Source organism: Panthera pardus, unplaced genomic scaffold (genome assembly GCF_024362965.1).
Source record: "Panthera pardus isolate Hobbes unplaced genomic scaffold, ASM2436296v1 HiC_scaffold_15, whole genome shotgun sequence".
Lineage (NCBI taxonomy): Eukaryota > Metazoa > Chordata > Mammalia > Carnivora > Felidae > Panthera > Panthera pardus.
This window is the reverse complement of record NW_026526710.1, coordinates 48,156,529-48,174,387: the sequence shown is the minus strand read 5'-3', so window position 1 is coordinate 48,174,387 and position 17,859 is coordinate 48,156,529. Positions and strand designations below refer to the sequence as shown.

The following is a 17,859-nucleotide window of genomic DNA, read 5'->3' as shown; positions in this document are numbered from 1 at the left end:
ACTCTCGGCATAAAACTCAATCTGCTACATTATTTAGGTTTTGTTTGTTAGAGAATACATAATTTAACAGATCACTAATATTTAATTTGCCTATGACAATACTAATGTTGCTAAGTAAACACAGAGCAATCCAACCACCAGAGGAGGCATATTTCAGGCCAGCTTAATCACATCTTTCTGAAATTCTCAGTAATACAGGGACAGATGAGTAACCTCATAAAAATAATGGAGTTCCAAAACTATGATGGAACTGCTATCTGTTACTCAACTACATAGCATCCGTTGGCTGTCACTATAGAGTGGTTGTTCCTGCCTGAGGGACATTCACCAAAGTATTCAATCTGCATTTTAGACTCATTCATTAATTGAACTAATATTAAACATCTACTAAGTGCCAGACTTTTAAGGAACAGCAATGTAGGAAGTAGCATTCTTTTTTTAGAGCAATGGCTCTCCAGAGTGTTTGGACCTTGATGGTACAAGAGATTCTAATCACCTGAATTTAAGTGATGCTTAACCCAAGCACACGGGGAAGAGGAGTCATTCTGTATACACTTGCTTTAACATCAGGGGTCTGGATGCTCATATTTAAACTTCCAAGTTTCATCTTGAAGTCAAATCACAGGTCAAATAATATGTCAATGATAATTGGCAATCAGTTAGGAACTTCCACAATCTTCCACTTCTTCAATTCACCTGCATCTGCGCCCATTTAATGCTCCACATCCTGTGAAATGAATAAACTGTCCATTCTCCTAGCTAAGGCCAATCCTCCCTCCACTCCTCAATCCTGGCTTGTAAATTCCAGCACCTTCCTCCCACTCCAGGGCATTGCTTCTGAAATTCTCTCCTCTCCCATGAATGAGTTTCCCCCTCACTATTGATTCATTTCCATAACCATGTGGCATACACCATTTTTCTTCTCTTATAAGAAAACTCTCTTGATCCCACTTCTCCTTCCTGTTATTGTCCCAATTTCTCTCTTTCGCTTGCCTCCCAACTACATCAAAGGAATTCCTATGCTTCTTTCCTCTAGCGCCTGTGATCGATCACCAAACCACTCTAATTAGGCTTTGGCACCTACCATTCCACTGAAACTGTTCTTCTCAAGGTCACCAATAGCCTCCACATTACTAAATCCAGTGATCAATTCTCAATCTTCATCCACCAGACCTTCAAGCATCACTAGATTCAATGGATCCCTCTTCCCTCCAAAGTGCTTCTTGCACTCACTTGGCCTCCAGGACACCAGATGGTTTCCTTCCTACCCCTATGGCTACTTCTTTTACAAGTTTTTTCTCTCTCTCTCTTTTTTAATGTTTATGTATTTATTTTGAGAGAGAGAGAGAGAGAGAGAGAGAACATGCACAAGCAAGGAAGGGGCAGAGAGGGAAGGAGAAAGAGAATCCCAAGCAGGCTCCTCCCTGTCAGTGCAGAGCCCAACGTGGGGCTCAATCCCATGAACCATGCGCTCGTGACCTGAGCTGAGACCAAGAGTTGGATGCTTAACCGACTGAGCCACCTATGTGCCCCCGATTTTCAGGTTTTCATGTCTCAGCTTCTAAATGTTGGTATGTACCACTGCTCAGTCCTTGGACCTCTATTCTTTTCTGACTACACTTACTCCTCAATAAATTCATCCAGTCCCATGGATTTATATCAAGGATATGTTTATGATTCCCAGTTTCATTTATCTACAGCTCAGATCTTCCCCTGAACTCTAGACTCACGTATCCAATCGCCTATCCAACATCTCTTGGTTGTCCCAAACTTGGCCTGTCAGTTATGGAACGCCTGACCTGACCTTGTTCCTCATTCCACCTTCCCAGTCTTTCCTATCTCGATTAGGGCAACCCCAACCTTTGCTCAAGCCAAGCGCCTTACACTCAGCCTTGACTCCTCACTTCCTCCCACACTCCACATTGAATCCATCTTGTTAGCTACACCTTCATACTGATCTAAAATTCTACCATTCACCACCTCCACTGTTCCCTTGCTGGTTGGTCCTGGTCTCTTTGCTGGATTGTTACAGTGGCCTCCTAACTCACTCTCCTGGTCCTGCTCTTCCCACTGCAGTCCATTCTCAACATAGCAGCCAGAGTCATCCTTTTAAATCAGCTCATGCCATGACTCTGTTCAAAATCCTCATTTAGGGGCGCCTGGGTGGCTCAATTGGTTGAGCATCAAACTTTAGCTCAGGTCATGATCTCACGGTTCAGGAGTTCAAGCCCGGCATTGGGCTGTCTGCTGTCAGCACGGAGCCTGCTTTGGATCCTCTGTCCCCCCTTTTCTCTCTGCACCTCCCCTGTTTGCACTCTCTCTTTCTCAAAAATAAGTAAACATTTAAGAAATAAAATAAAATAAATGTCCCACACCCCATGCAACTGCCCCTTACATTTTTCTCGAGCTGAACTACCTTCCTCACCTTCTAACTTCCTCCAGAAAAAGGTTGTTGAGACCCTGTTTATTAATAGTTCATGCTGAATTAAGTATAGAAATTGAGAGAACTATTTTCAGAAGCTTGTATAGAAATCTGACAGAGTAATTTTATGTCTGTTGAGTATATTTAATAACGTTTAAAACGAGGGCTTGTGTTTTATGTATCTTTGGTATTTTTTAATTTCAGTTTCCCATAATACATTTTTTATTTTATAAAAGTATTGGTCAGTGATGGGCTGAAAAACACAACAAAACAAACAAAACCTCAGTGGTTCTTTACAGCAGATAATTTGAGAAGCACTGCTCTAAATATCTTTAAAATTGCATCTCTCCCACATACTTCCCATCCCATTTCCTCGCCTATTTTTTTTTTATCCTTAACACCTATCTCTATATGACAAGGGATATACTTAAAAAAAATTTTTTTAAATGCTTTTATTTATTTTTGAGAGAGACAGAGACAGAGCACAAGTAAGGGGTAGTGGGCAGAGAGAGAGAGGGAGACCACAGAATCCGAAGCAGGCTCCAGGCTCTGAGCTGTCAGCACAGAGCCTGATGTGAGGCTCGAACCCACGAGCTGAGCTGTGAGATCATGACCTGAGCGGAAGAAGTCGGACGCTTAACCAACTGAGCCACCCAGGCACCCCTCAACCTCTTGATTCTTTTAGATAACTCCCTTAGCTCCAGCTCTGACCCTTCCCCGAACCCATTGTCCTAGTGCCTTTGGGATATTTCTATTTGGATATTTCCCTCTCAGACCACTGTACGCTCAACAAGCCCCATCACCTGTTCATTAACAACCTCCTGAGCTGAACTCTGTCCCCTTTTATCTGTTACTTGCTAAGGAGTTGCCTTCCACTCCTTTCTCCCCCCTTTATCATATCCAACTGGGCAACAAATTTCCTTGAATACTTACTTTAAATATAAATCAGACTCCCTTTCAGTTTCCTTTATACAGCTTCAACTTATCTGCCCCCTCCTCATCTACCCCCTCCCCCTCACCCACTGATAGTAGAAGATAAAGTAGAGGTAGGAAACCTTTCCCCCAAAATATGTTTTAACAACTGATACAGAGATATGAATAGAGTCAATTTGAAATGACAGAGCATTAAAATAGAACTTCGTAAATTCAAGGCCACCAAAGGAAAAAGAACTAAGCTAAAAGAAAGGCTATCTGGGACATCTTGAAAATGTCATAGATCAATCTTTTATGGCCCGATTTTATTCCAAAAGAAATATAAAGATAAGAAATAATACTGTTTGTGGGTTCTTGCTTTGTGGAATGACTTTAAAGGAAATAGAAATCCTGTATTGAGCCCTTATGATGAGCTACTTTTACATTTCTTAAAAATTCATAAAAATTCCATTATTCACCCTATTTTACAAATGAAGAAACAGAGTCAAAGAGATTCAGCAACGTGGTGGTCAGACTGCTGGTCAGTGGCAGGGCTGAATTTCAAATCAAGCCCACTGTTTCTACTGCATCACAATACGATTTATAAAGTGCTATGTACATATTCATTCAATGTATTTTTGCCATTATTAATATCTTGCTTGACTTGAAATAGGTTTATTTTATTTTACTCATTATTATTTTTTTTTTTAAGTAGGCTTCCACACCCAGCACGGAGCCCCATGTGGGGCTTGAACTCACACCCTGAGATCAAGACCTGAGCTGAAATCAAGAGTGGCACCCTTCAAGGACTGAGCCACCCAGGCACCCTCTATGAAATCAGTTTAGAAACAGAAATCAGCATACACAAACAAGTTCAAAAAGTTTGGAAATTAGCTTCCATATGGGATAATATAGACAGGTTTCATCTGCATTTCTTCATTTCCCAAAGGTCAATGGAAGAGAGTAATTCATTTCAGAAATACAAATGGTGTTAACAGCGCTCACAGCCTCCAGTGCAGAGGGAATTGGAGTTAACATTTAGAAAGTGGAAGGGGCCCAAGTAAATTTGCCAAAGGGAGGAATATGGAAATTCTGCCCACAGCCAGAACAATGGACATAGATTTGTCAAAACAAAGAACAGTAAAAGTGAGGGAAGGCCATTCCTCCAGCCCTTGTTGTGCTACTTCATGACTATTTTTCCAGTTGCTGGTTTCCTATTCAAACTCTAACAAAGAAAAAGATTAAACAAAAGATTTAACTTTTTACACCTATGTATTATCCTTCAGCAGAACCAAAACCCTGCGAACAGTAAGTTATAGTATTCAAACTCCAAAAGGAGCGGGGGTGGATAGAAAACAATCCCCAATCAGATAACAATCTCCAATACCAAAGTCACCCAATTCCATTCAGTTCTACAAAAGACACCATCAAGACGTGACACCCGCTGTGTATCTTTGGGGCAACTTTAAAGTTTTAATGCTCATTCAGGCTAAATTTAAATGTAGTTACCACAAGGTTATTACTGCCCTGAGCTAATCAATATATTATACTGTCACACAACAATATCTTGGCTTCCATCTTGGCTTTGGGGTTTATGTCAATGAACTATATCTGGACAGCTGAGAAACAACATCAGTAATCAGACAGGAGGTCAATTAGACTTGAGTTTAAAGTACAAAGCTGAAACAACAGGCCCTGAAAATGCAGCCACAAAATAATGCCCAGGGCACTCTTTATTTAAAACACTGTGTGGGCTGCATTTTTCTTCCTTGGCTCACTACTGGGCTTTTCAGTGGTGAAAACTGCTTCTCAGTTACTGGTCTATAGGTGTCAAGGACCACCTCAGTCCTTTTAAAAACATTTTGTGCACGTGCATTTATAATATGGTAACTTTTTTCCTGGTAAGCCAAAAACACTTAACTAGCCATTGCGGTATTACTGCCTTGGAGCTTCATCAAACTATAAACGGCCGGCCAAAGACATTAAGCGGGCTTCCGCTCTCTATGCAACCACCCCCCATCCCCGCACCCCGATCCCAACAGGCACACACTCGGCCACACACCCAGGCAGCCACGGAAAGCAAGCTTCTATGTAAACAGAGTGAACGAATCCACAGATCCAACTCCTATTACTAGTTACTCAAGCACACGTTTTACATAGGGATTTTGTTTTTAAACTCTTCTTAGAAACTAACAGCAAGTTTTAGTTCCATGGTACCTGGTTTTTAAGACAGTTATTTTTATCTATACTTTCCGGCGATTTAGGGAAGCGCTGCGTAAGGGAGGGTAGTCTGTAAGCTCCCGTCACTTTGTGGCTGGGTTTTTAAACGGCTACACTCCAGGGCTCCGTGCTAACGTTCAAATCCCAGCCCCGCCCTGACAGGTACTTAAACTGTTAGGACTACAGAGTCACTTGGGCGTTGCAGTTAGGGTTGATCTTTCAGGGGCCTGAATGTCCGTGTTAGGAAAGGGAGGTGGGGGTGGAACGACAGTTTGCTCAGATCTTTGTTTGCTCAAGAGGCTAGCCTCAGTGGGCGTTCTAGAACATGTGCACAAGCCAGCAAAACAAAACCGACCTGGGTTCTGCGGGGAGGGCGAGGGGGAAGCACGGCCCGATTAACTGAGTTCAGCGGGAGAAATGTTCTGCAGGAGCTCACTGCCTTGTGCCGAAGCGGGATCTGGCTCTCCAGCCAACAGCACTTTCCCCACTTGGCAAGCCCCGGCTCCCGGAGGGTCCCGCTCCTGGGATCCCCATCCCTGGGGCTCTGCACTTGGGCTCCGGGAACAAGCAGCTGGGGTGATGGGGGGAGGCGCTGCAGAGCCCGCTTGTTAATGTTTTCGCCTCCTGAAATCCTGTGTCACCTTCCGACTGGTCATTTTTCCCGCGGCCCGCACTCGACGGGTCCAGGTGTCTCCCTGCGGTAGCTTCATTCGAGCGCTGGCTCCTGAAATCCCCCATGCCTTCCCCCAACCTCTCCCTCCCCAGGGTGGGCGCGCCAGCCGAGCTCCCCCGGCACTTACACGTGGCCACAGCGGGTCCGGACGGGCTGGTGCAACACCTCGAGGCACACGGAGCAGTCGAAGGACGTGACGGGCAGCTCCGGGTCCCCCCTGCGCTCCAGGGCCCGCGGGGCGGCCGAGGCGGCGGCGGATTTGCCGCTATCACTGCTAAGCACGGAGCCCATGGCTGCGCCTCTCGCCCAGACAGCTGCCAAGAGTTCAGTGCCTGCTGCCGGGTTGTTTTGTTGTCCTGCGGTAGAGGAAGGAAGTCCCGGCCCAGCTGTGCTCGCCGCCTCCCAGCGCGCCCAGCTACGGCAGCTTAGCAGCAGCCTCAGCCACGGCGCCCAACCTTCGTCTAGGGCAGAAGAGAGTGCGCGGCCGCGCCTGGAACTGGCTTTCGAGCGCAGCCTTAGCGGAGACGGGGAGGCGGAGGCGGCAGCCGCACCGTGCACGCTGCGACATCTCGTGCTCCTGGGAGAACTGAAACCTGAAACCTCAACTGCAGAGCTGAGGACCTGCGCTTCAGTGAGCCTTCCAGGCTATTGCACACAGCCTCCTTACCCAGTCCTGCAAGTTACAGAGAGTGCGGGCCTGGTCATGCTTTATGGGAACCAGACCCCACACGTAAGGTGCTGGTCCTATCTGCCCTGCACTGTGGGAATCACCATAGGCTACAAAGACGAAATTTGATCGAGTGTCGCCAGGACTTCAGTCATCTAATCAACACTCCACTAATGGAGAGGTAGTATGGGGCGGTGAAAGGGTTCTGGAAACCCGGATTCGAATTTCAACTGTAAGACAAGGATTTTAGTGCTAAATTCTACGACCCGGGTTTCCTTGGCTCAGGGTCTCCTGCTATTGTTGGTACTCTTCGCCCCATTCTCTTTTAGACATGACCAAATATATCATTTATTAAGTCACACATTTAATAAGACTTCTTTAGTGCCCACTGTATGCCAGACTTCATTCTGGTGATGGTGACACAGTTCCCAACAAGGAGACAAAATGCCAGTTTTCACAGAACTTACTTAAAAAAAAACAAAACCGAAAACATTTATTTTGAGATAATCAGATTCACATGCTTATCATTTACACATAACACATAGTAATATATAATACACACATATATCATGCAGTAATACATGTAATACATATTAATCCTATAAACCTTACCCAGTTTCCCCCAGACTTTAATTTTAATGAGAAGATATAATCAACAAATAAATGAACAAGATCATTTCAGATGATAAGAGCCATGAATAGGGTAAAACAGGACTGAGGATGGGGATGGGGAGGATAAGAAGGTCAGAGAAGACTATTTGGATGAGGCAAAAAAGTCATTTGAGCAATCATGAATAATGAAAGGGGGTCAGCCATTCAAAGATGTAGGAAGAAGCTTGCTAAGCACTGAGACCAGTAAGTGAGAAAGCAACAAAGAGCAGAAAGAGGCCCGTGGAGCCAGAACACAGGGGGACAGTGGGGTAGATGGCATGTAAGATAGGAGAAGAGTCTGATCATATATACTCAATCTCATAAGCCAAGACCAAGAGTTTGGATTATATTTCAAAACCGTGATTTCATTTACCATGACTACCTTATGATTTCAAAAAGACAAGAACAAAATAAAAATGGAAGCAGAGAAACCAGTTGGAGACTACTGAATTAATCCAGGTGAGGATGATGGTGGCTGAAACCAGTGAGTTATCTGGGTTGAAGGTGAGAGATGGACAGACTTGGGATACATTTAAGAGAAAGACCTAAAGCGGCTTGCTAATGAATTGGATATAGAGGTAAAGGAAAGATAGCCATCTTTATCTTTAAAAGAAAAACAAAACCCTCCCTTGATTCCACTTGTCCCTCAGCTCCTGCCCTATGTCCTCTTAAAGGCCAAATTTCTTGACCTGCTTCTTTGCCATCTGTCTCCATTTCTGAATTTTCCTCTCTTTATCCAGGCCAAACTGGGTTCTGAACTGAACCACTCCACTTCCATCTGTCTAAAAGTTGCTTCTTCACCAGTCACCTGTGGCCTTCATGTGGCTAAATCCAACAGAATCTTTTCAGTCTTTTTCTTCCTTGACTTCTCAACTGCATTTGTAGGTGTTGAGCACACCTTCTTTGTCGAGCACGCCTTCTTTGTAGAAACTCTTTGACTTTCCCTCTTTCTTTCTGACTGTTCTTCTCAGTCTCCTTCACTGGCTTCTTCTTTTCCATGGAAAAACTAAGTGCTGGAGGCCCTAGGATTCTGTTGTAGGGCCTTTTCTCATTCCTCACCCTCTCCCTAAGAATCTCAAAGATCACATAGATTCTGTTACCATCTGGGTTCCAGAGACTCTTAAGTCTTTATCTCTATTCTGAGCCACTCAGATGTCCAACTGCTTACTTGACGTAACCACCTCGTTGCTTCAGGCACCTTCAGTTCAACAAGTCCAATAATGAACTCATTATAGTAATCTCCCACCTGTTCTACTTCCAGTTGTTTATCCCTGTCTTAGTAAATGGCACTACAGTCTAGCTGGTTGCTCAATCCAGATGCCTGGGAGCCATCTTGATTTCTTCCTCTTCCTCATTCACATCGAATCAATCACAATCCCAATTCATAATTCTGCCTCCAATGTATCTCTCAGTATCTCTTGAACAGGTTCATTTTTCTCTATTCCCATGGCAACCACATGTTTTAAATCATTGCATTCTCTTGTGTTACCTGTTGCAATAGTTTGTATCTCCTACACTTGCCTCCACTATTGCCACTGTTCAATCTATTATCCACATTGCAGCTAAAGTGATCTCTTGAAAAGCAAAATTCACCACATGCTTAAAAGCATTTAATGGCTCTCCATAACCCTTAGAATTAAATTCCAGATCTTTAATAGGATCTACAAAGCCCTGTGTGATCTTCCTCTTTCATTAAATATAATCAGTTAAGATGCCTTCAGTGGTCGGGATATTCAACTAAAATTGCCTTAATCAATAAGGATATTTATTATCTAATAAGATAAATTAGTCCAGAGGTGAGCACTTCCAGAGTTGGCTCAGTAGTTCAGTGATGTCTTCAAGTGTCCAGCCTCTTGCCATCCCAGTGTCTTTCTCAGGGCAGAAAGATGGCGAGAACAGCTCCAACAATCACGTCTACACAAAACACTCTCCAAAACCAGAAAGGAAAGACGGGAATTCAAAATAATTATTTTTGGCCCCATCTGCTATCACTCTCTCCCTTATTTTCCATGGTCCTAAATTTCTCTATTTCTTTCAGTTCCTTGAGTAACTAAGTTTTCTCTAACCTCAGGACCTCTACACATGCTTTTTTGGCTCTGCCTAAACGCTTCCTGCCAATACCCACCACTCTCAACTTCTTCCAACTCAAAGTTCAGGTCTTAGTTTGGTGATTTTCTACACCGCGTCCATCTCTTACTATCTCCTTGATTTTCTCATAGTCTGCTGCATTTGCCTTCCTATTAATCTTGCTTGTGACTACTTCAAGAGTTAGAGATAGTGCATGTAAAGTACCTGACATGTAGGGAGTGACACATATATTTATATTTATATATGTAACTCAATACTAATCTCATAGGTAGACATTATTGTTCCCATTTTATAGGCTCAGAGAATTTAACTTAGCAAAGGCTACATAATGCAAATAAGTGACAAAACAGTGTTTTTATTCTAGATCTTTTGTTTTAAAAATCTATGTGCTCTTTACTAAGGGACTTGTGTAAAAATAAGAAGCACTTAGAATCTTAGAAAAAGAATAAGACAAAATTAAGTAATATAAAGCAGGAAAATGGAATAGGGAAGGCTAGGTAAAATGAAGTATCTAATATCATTTATAAGGTTCCTAATAAATTTATAAAGGTGACAATGACGACGACGATGATGATGATGACGATGATGGTGTCAGCCAGAGAATAAATTTAGGATTCAGATTCTAGGTCCTGGCTAGCATCAGAAGTATAAATTAGTATAAAGGAAATTTAAAAGCCTTATAATCAACATCTCTGATATCACATGTAGTGGGAAGAAAGACTTTTACTATATGACCTTTTGCACATTTTGACATTTGTACTGTGGATATCCATTGCAATAGATAAAAATTAGAACTTTTACATACAAATGTCCTTTAACTCAGCAGTTCTACTCCTTGAACCAATATGTGGACAAACATGTGCACAAGGAAGCACAACAGGAATGTTCTTTGTAGCATTGTCTATAATACCAAAACCTTGCGACCAACAAAATTTCTATTCATACAGGAATGATTACATATATTATAGTCCATACATACTGTGGAGGGCAATGCAATAGTTAAAAAAGAACAAGTAATGTTCTTTTGTTATAGCACTTAACTACATATCAGATATTAGTCTAAGTACTTTTATGTGTTCACTAATTTAATCCTCATATTAACCCTAGGACATAGGTAACTAATATCATCCTTGCTTCCAAGAAAGAGAGGTACAGATAGCTTAAAAACTTACCTTAGATCACATTTATGGTAAAAAACAGAGTTCAGAGTCCAACCCAGGAAATCTGGTTCCTATTTATTTATTTATTTATGAGAGTGAGAGACAGAGAGCACAAGTCGGGGAGGAGCAGAGAGAGAGAGGGGGAGACACAGAATCCGAAGCAGGCTCCAGGCTCTGAGATGTCAGCACAGAGCCTGAAGCAGGGCTCAAACCCATGAACTGTGAGATCATGACCTGAGCCGAAGTCGGACACTCAACCAATTGGGCCATCCAGGTACCCCTCAAGAAATCTGGTTCTTAATGTCTATGAACTTCATGCAATACTGGTCGTCCTCTACTGTGGATAACATGGAGGTATCTCTAAGACACTGTTACCTAAAAAAGCATGCTATGGAAGAAAGGGATGTTATTAAATAAAACAAAACTCAACATAAGGTACGCTTCTCATGGAGAAAAGCATTATGTTTCTCACTGAAGGAAAGCAGTACAGTCTATTTTCAAGATCCTAGCTGTTTCTCTTGCTCGCTGAGTAACCTTGGCAAGTTACTTCTTTGGTCTTAGTTTCCTCATTTGAAAAACACAGATAACATGTACTTGTAGAATTGCGAGAGACTGACTGCAATAACATTGAAACGTTTGCTCACTGTCTGGCAGGTAGTGTTAGTTCTCTCTCTGACACCGTTCATTTCCCATTCAGGAAGAGCCTACTATGTGTCCAGGTCTGCACCAGACACGGGGGTGGGGGGGGGGGCGCAACTGGGAGCAAGACCCAGTGAAGTGGACAGCTGTTGTTTTTGTTCCGCCAAGCATCTCCACTTCTTCCCTAATGACACCAGACACTCTTCATTTAGAGGAATTTTCTTTCCATCATCCCACAAGACTTCGTGGGGCTGCCTATCATAGGCTCTGCCTTTTACCTGTCATGGGCCTCCCTTGGCTTGGGTAGAAGTTCCTGTTGCTGTGGTCTGCAGCTTCTCTGGTGTCTGTCCTTCCTAAGCTGATGCACTTCCTTTTTTATCTTCTAACTATGTAGCATCTTACCAGTACTTCCTTTTTCTTCTTGATTAATTTCCTCAAAGTTGAGTTTTGTTGCTTGCAACCAAACTTACTGATGTTTTTGTCCTGTGTCCTCAAGGACTTTCATGACCTAGTAGGTAAGATGGACAAGAAAAATGGCATTGCATTTATCACTTGATATAAGACCCATGTGTAGACAGAGAAACAGCAATGGTGCTAACTTATCCCAGGGGGATATAATGAAGAGGAGAGGAAACAAAGAACATTCCAGATAGAAGGAAACTGGAATGAAGGAAAGAAAGGCAGAGCATTCTAAAAAGAAGGGACCTGGTGAGTATAGAAAAGAAGAAAGTTTGGAGTATCTACAAACAGTTCCTTGGTGGTTGGAGTTTGCAGCACAGGGTGGGTGATGGGGAGAGAAAAAACTGGAGACTTGGGCAGAGACTGTATGTATGAAAGATGTATTGGCAGGTTAAAGATCTTCAACTTGCTTTGTGACATTGTGGAGCCAATTAAGAGTTTAGGTAGAAGAATGACATGGCGAAATCTGCAATTTTGACAAGTCACTCTGTCTATGTCAAGAGTCGTCTAACTTTATCTAGCATCAGAATCACCTGAGTAGCTTGTTAAAATGGTCCCATTCCAAGATATTTGAATTTATGGCCCAGGGTGAGCTACAGAAGTTACATTTTTTTAAAAAGTAGTCTCCACGCCCAATGTGGGGCTGGAACTCACAACCCCCAGATCAAGAATTGCATGCTCTACCATCTGAGCCAGCCAGGCACCCCAGAAGCTGCATTTTTAACATTTGCCCAGCTGGTTCTGATGCAAGGTTCAATGGGCCATTCTTTGAGAAACAAGATTGTATACGATGGGCAAGCAGCAGACCCTTCCAGTTACTTTGACAACAGCAGGGATGTCAGGTGGGAAGAGACTTACATTCATTCCTAATGTAATCCGTCCATGACCATGAGCCTGCCTCCTCAACAATGGCAACACTACACTGGTTAATATCCTGGCACTGAAACATACATGCTTCTGAACTTATAAAGAGAATTAAAAAACTTCCTATCCATTAACCAATGGAACATAATAAAGATCCCTAGTGTTCTACAGAAATCTAAATATCCCAGAAATGATCTTGAATAGTGTTCAGCACACCTCCACCATCTGAAGTGTTGTTTGATAATAAAATGAAGGACTATTCTCTTCTTAAAGGGAGAAGGACATCATCACAAATGAAGCTCTATTGAATGAAAGACCCAGGAGATTGACCAGTCAATCTGAATCTGAATCTCCAGGTCCGGACAGTCAAGGACCTGGATCTTTGGCCTTGGTTTCAGCATAACTGGTTTTTACAATCTGAATATTGTCCTCAGTTTCCCTGGTAGCCAATCTCGCTCCCAGATGTTGCTAGGTTTCCCAGGTAGCATGTTGGGGGCAGCTATTCCCATGCCACCCTGACAGTTGCACTTTACTGCAGTTGTGAACAGTCGTACTACAGCATATACTCAAAGCATGTGTTTACTCCAGGAATAGCTCAGTAAATACTTCTGTATTCTGTAACTTTTAGCCGGTAGCACAACTCCGTAATGATTGAACCAAATCCACATTCGGGTGTTTTACTTCAATGACCGTGAAGTCATGGCATGTTTAGAAGGGGAAAGGGTCACAGGAAGCATCTGACCTAATCCTCTCATTTTGCAGATAAGGAAGCATTCCCAACAAGGTGAAAGCGTTTGCATTTCACCCTTCACCATTTCAAATGGATACATTCGAATGAAAAATTAAGTCCCTATAGTACTTGGGAAGAACTGGCGTATTTATAAGAGATGTAATCTATTTGGGGAAGTAAGATCACAAATGGTAAAAAGGTAAGTAATGATAAATGATGTAAATAATAGTTTATTTTTTAATTACAGTTTTTTAAATCTCTACACCCAATGTATTTGTATACAAATATACAATCTTTTTGTGATTTTGCCCGACACCAACAATGATATAGTTTGCCATTGGACATACATATCGGTATATACTGAGTATATGTAAATATGTTCCCATTATGGAAGGCCTCTTTAACCTAGCAGATAATAATTAAAGGAACAACAGATACTGTTTTGATTCATTACTATGGATCATGCACAATGTTTATTGCTGTATACACACACACACACACACACACACACACACACAAACACATATATATGTATATAGACATATATGTATGTGTCAGTGTTATAAAAATTAGACCATTTATATATACATATGTATACATGCAAATTTCTATACATATGTGTGTATATAGTTTAATGTTTATGACAACACTTCTTTCTCATCCCCTTTGCAAAATTTAAGCTCAGAGAGAAACTGGCCCAAAGCCAAACAATCTCTATATAGTAGAGCCAGAGTTTGAAACCATATTGTTTCAGCCTCCTAAAGGTCCATACTTCTGACACTATACAAACATTGGTCTACAGCACCAATTTTTTCCATCCTACCATCAGATATAGAGGTAGGACTGAGTCTGTTCTGTTTTTGCTGCTTGTTCTTTTTAATGTGTTAGAAGTTTAACTTCTAAATCCAGAAAATAACATAGGAATTGGTGAAAACAGGCAGACTTGATTTTTTTAAGGCACAATATAGGTAACTTAAAGTATCTTAAAATATTAAAGATGTCCCTGGAATAAAGCAGATGTACATTTTACTGTACTGATTTTACAAATGGAAAAGTCAAGCATATAAAGAGGGCTAACACACTGTTTACTTCTAGCTGATGCCCTCAGAATTGGAAACATAGGTCAGTTGAGAAATAAACACACAGAAATTATGGTAGAGGTTAAATTCCAATGATCTGGCGTGGCAACAACAACTAGAGTATAGATTTTATGCAGAAATTCCTGGGAAGCTTTAGTGGTAAGAGCTATTCCTCTGTGCCTCAAGCTAAAAGATCAATTTCTTCTCTTAAAAAATAGCATAGCAGTGGTGTGGGGTTTGGGGGGCGCCTTGGTGGCTCAGTTGATTAATTATCTGACTTCTGCTCAGGTCATGACCTCAAGGTTCATGAGTTCCAGCTCCACATTGGGTGAGCTCAAGCCTCGCTTCTCCCCCCGCCCCACTCTCTCTCTGTCTTTGCCCCTCGCTCACTTGTGCCTTCTCTCAAAAAAAACAAAAACAAAAACAAAAACAAAAACAAAAACAAACAACTAGCATAGCGGTAAGAGTTGTGGGTGTCATTTTTTGACATTATATCAAAACTGGTATCAGTTGCACCATGTGAAAGAGCCACAGTGTCCTCAGATGTTGAAGTAAACAGCAATTTGCCTATAAGAAAGGGTTAGAACAAATACATTTTGTGTGTTGTTTGTGCTCCTCTTCCTCCCTCCCTCTTTATATTTGGTCTTTTATTTAAACAGTTGGAGGGGTGCCTGTGTGGCTTAGGCAGCTAAGCCTCTGACTTTGGCTCAGGTCATGATCTTAGTTTGTGGGTTCAAGCCCCGTATCGGACTCTATGCTGACAGCTCAGAACCTGGAGCCTGCTTTGGGTTCAGTGTCTCCCTCTCTCTCTGCCCTTCCCCCGCTCATGCTCTGTCTCTGTCTCTGTCTCTCTCAAAAATAAATAAACATTTAAAAAAATTTAAGAGGGAGGCGCCTGGGGGGCGCCTGAGTGTCTCAGTCTATTAAGTTGGCACAGGTGATGATCTCACAGTTGGTGAGTTCAAGCCCCATGTCGCGCTCTGGGCTGACAGCTCAGGGCCTGGAGGCTGCTTTGGGTTCTGTGTCTCCCTCTCTCTGCCCCTCCCTCATGCATGCTCCGTCTCTCTGTCTCTCAAAGATAAACATTGAACAATTTTTTAAATAAAAAAATTTTAAGAAAAAATAAATAAACAATTGGAAAAGTGGGACAGGGTGGAGAGACATGGTCCATGTAGGTATTAGGTGCACACCCATGGACCAGGTGGGATGATGATATGTGGTGAGGCAATTCTCCAGATGCCATGCTAGGTGCACAGAGCCTTCTCACAGCAGGTGCCCAGCCAGGTCAGGTGGGGTGATGGCTGGATGGGGTCACTCTCTGTCCCTGTACAATTAGCAAAATTGTTGAAGGAACAGATGTTATGAATCGGTGGATGCTGGATTAGTCTTATTAATTTCACACTTCAACTGGATTGCTAGAAGTGTAGGATTTCTCCAACTTCAGTGCGATATACCAAAACAACATATCATCGCTGGTAATCAAGAGTTTATTATAAGCACAATATCCAAGATTATAGAAAAGATCATTCAAAGGGAATTAACTTAAATCCATAAGTCCTTCTTCAAGGCACTGGGCAATTGGATACAGTGTGTTAGGAATTTGCCACAATTGTTTTTTAGCATATGTATGTTTATATTGGCCATTTCCTCCTTTTATTGATTCTAATATAAAACTGGCTACTCTTCCAACATGAAACCAGCTGTTATTAAAATGCTACCATGCATAGGGGCATATGGGTGGCTCAGGCAGTTAAGTGTCTGACTCTTGGTTTTGGTTCAGGTCATGATCCCATGGTTTGTGGGTCCAAGCCCCACATCAGGCTCTGAGCTGACAGTGCAGAGCCTGTTTTGGATTCTCTCTCTCTGCCCCTCTGGCTCTCTCTCCAAATAAATTGGTAAGTTTTTAAATGCCAATATGCATATAGTGAGGAATTTTGTGATCAAAAACACATCAATACAGTCTGTCAGATTTGAAGCTATTAATTTTTTAGTTTACATATGAGTCTAATCAAAGATCATTCCACTTAAAGAAAAATAAGCAGCTCTAAGTTTGCCCTCTAGTTAACCTTTATGTGCAATTGCTAACCATAATACATAAACTAACAAACTCAGTAGACTTATGACAGTATTGTTGTATTAGGTTTGCTTTAGAGAATTATCTGGAACTCCATTGCCAAATAAGAATGGAGAGACAAAAGACTGGTCAAAAACTGAAGTTATTAATGGTGACCTGTAGAGTAGCAATAATATAAAAGACAAGAAGACTTTACATGGAATGAAGTTCATGTTAGAGTAATATAAAATTGACATTAATCAAAGATTAATTCTGCCATAAACAAGAACTGTAGGAGTAAAACCTAAACAAAAAATCTAAACTGAACCCCCATGCCCCTGGCACATATAAGGCCTGACTCAGAAATAATGGCCTTTTCCATGGCATAGCGGGACCCTCCATCTAGCTTGTCTCCGTAGTATTAAAGTGAATACAGAAAACTCAAGTGATTCTAGGTCAGCAGTTGCAGAGGTAAGGGAAAAATCATTGTTTTCTTCACTGTAAGGCTCTGGAGAATCCTCTTTCAGGAGACAGTGGAAAAATCGATGCTAGATGGCTCTCAAGGAGACGCTACTAATGGTTCTGCTATTGTCAACTCATCTGTGAAAAAAAAATTCCTTTGCAGTTAATCGATAGAGCAATGCAGCTCTGGAAACCTCATATCCTGTGAATTGCTGATCTCCCCAGGAGAGGAAGGCACCCTGCTCGGTCTCATTCCTGCAGGCCCTAGCGAAGACCATTGCTCACAGTGCCAATGATTTATGACTTGGTTCAGACAAAGCAGCAGAAAATTTCCCCTTTTCCCTTTTTATTTGTTGTTGAAATGGTATTTTAAGCAATTAAAGAAACTTTGTAAATGATATTAGATACTACTTATAAGGCACTAATATTGCCAGTGCATTACTTTTTCTATTGAGGCATAATCAACATACAACAATTTATTAGTTTCATATGTATAATATAATGATTCAACATTTGTATACATTATGGAACAATCACCCCAGTAAGTTGATTTTCTGTCACTACACAAAGTTACAAAAAATGTTTTTCTTGAGATGAGAACTTTTAGGATTTGCTTTCCTAGCAACTTTTTTTTTTTTTTTAATGTAAGCTCTCTGCCCAATGTGCGGTTTGAATTCATGACCCCAACAAGAACTGTATGCTCTAGGACTGGATCAGCCAGGCTCCCCTCTTAGCAACTTCCAAATCTGCAATACAATATTATTGATTATAGTCCCCATG

General features: G+C 41.8%; 1 protein-coding gene and 1 long non-coding RNA gene across 4 annotated transcripts in view; both read right to left on the bottom strand.

The window, feature by feature from the left end:
- RNF125 (ring finger protein 125) overlaps nucleotides 1-7,160 on the bottom strand; it is a 52,355-nt gene extending 45,195 nt beyond the window's left edge. Inside the window, exon 1 of one of the 2 annotated variants that reach the window (XM_053902535.1) lies at nucleotides 6,355-7,160. In XM_053902535.1, the coding sequence (XP_053758510.1) occupies nucleotides 6,355-6,518 (164 nt within the window). In that variant the 5' untranslated portion in view covers nucleotides 6,519-7,160. The remainder of the gene's footprint in view (nucleotides 1-6,354) is intronic. The other variant, XM_019465467.2, reaches the window with a different exon arrangement.
- A 41-nt stretch (nucleotides 7,161-7,201) lies between these two features.
- LOC109276436 (uncharacterized) overlaps nucleotides 7,202-17,859 on the bottom strand; it is a 55,407-nt gene continuing 44,749 nt past the window's right edge. Inside the window, exon 3 of one of the 2 annotated variants that reach the window (XR_008422258.1) lies at nucleotides 7,202-7,360. This is a non-coding gene — a long non-coding RNA (uncharacterized LOC109276436). The other variant, XR_008422255.1, reaches the window with a different exon arrangement.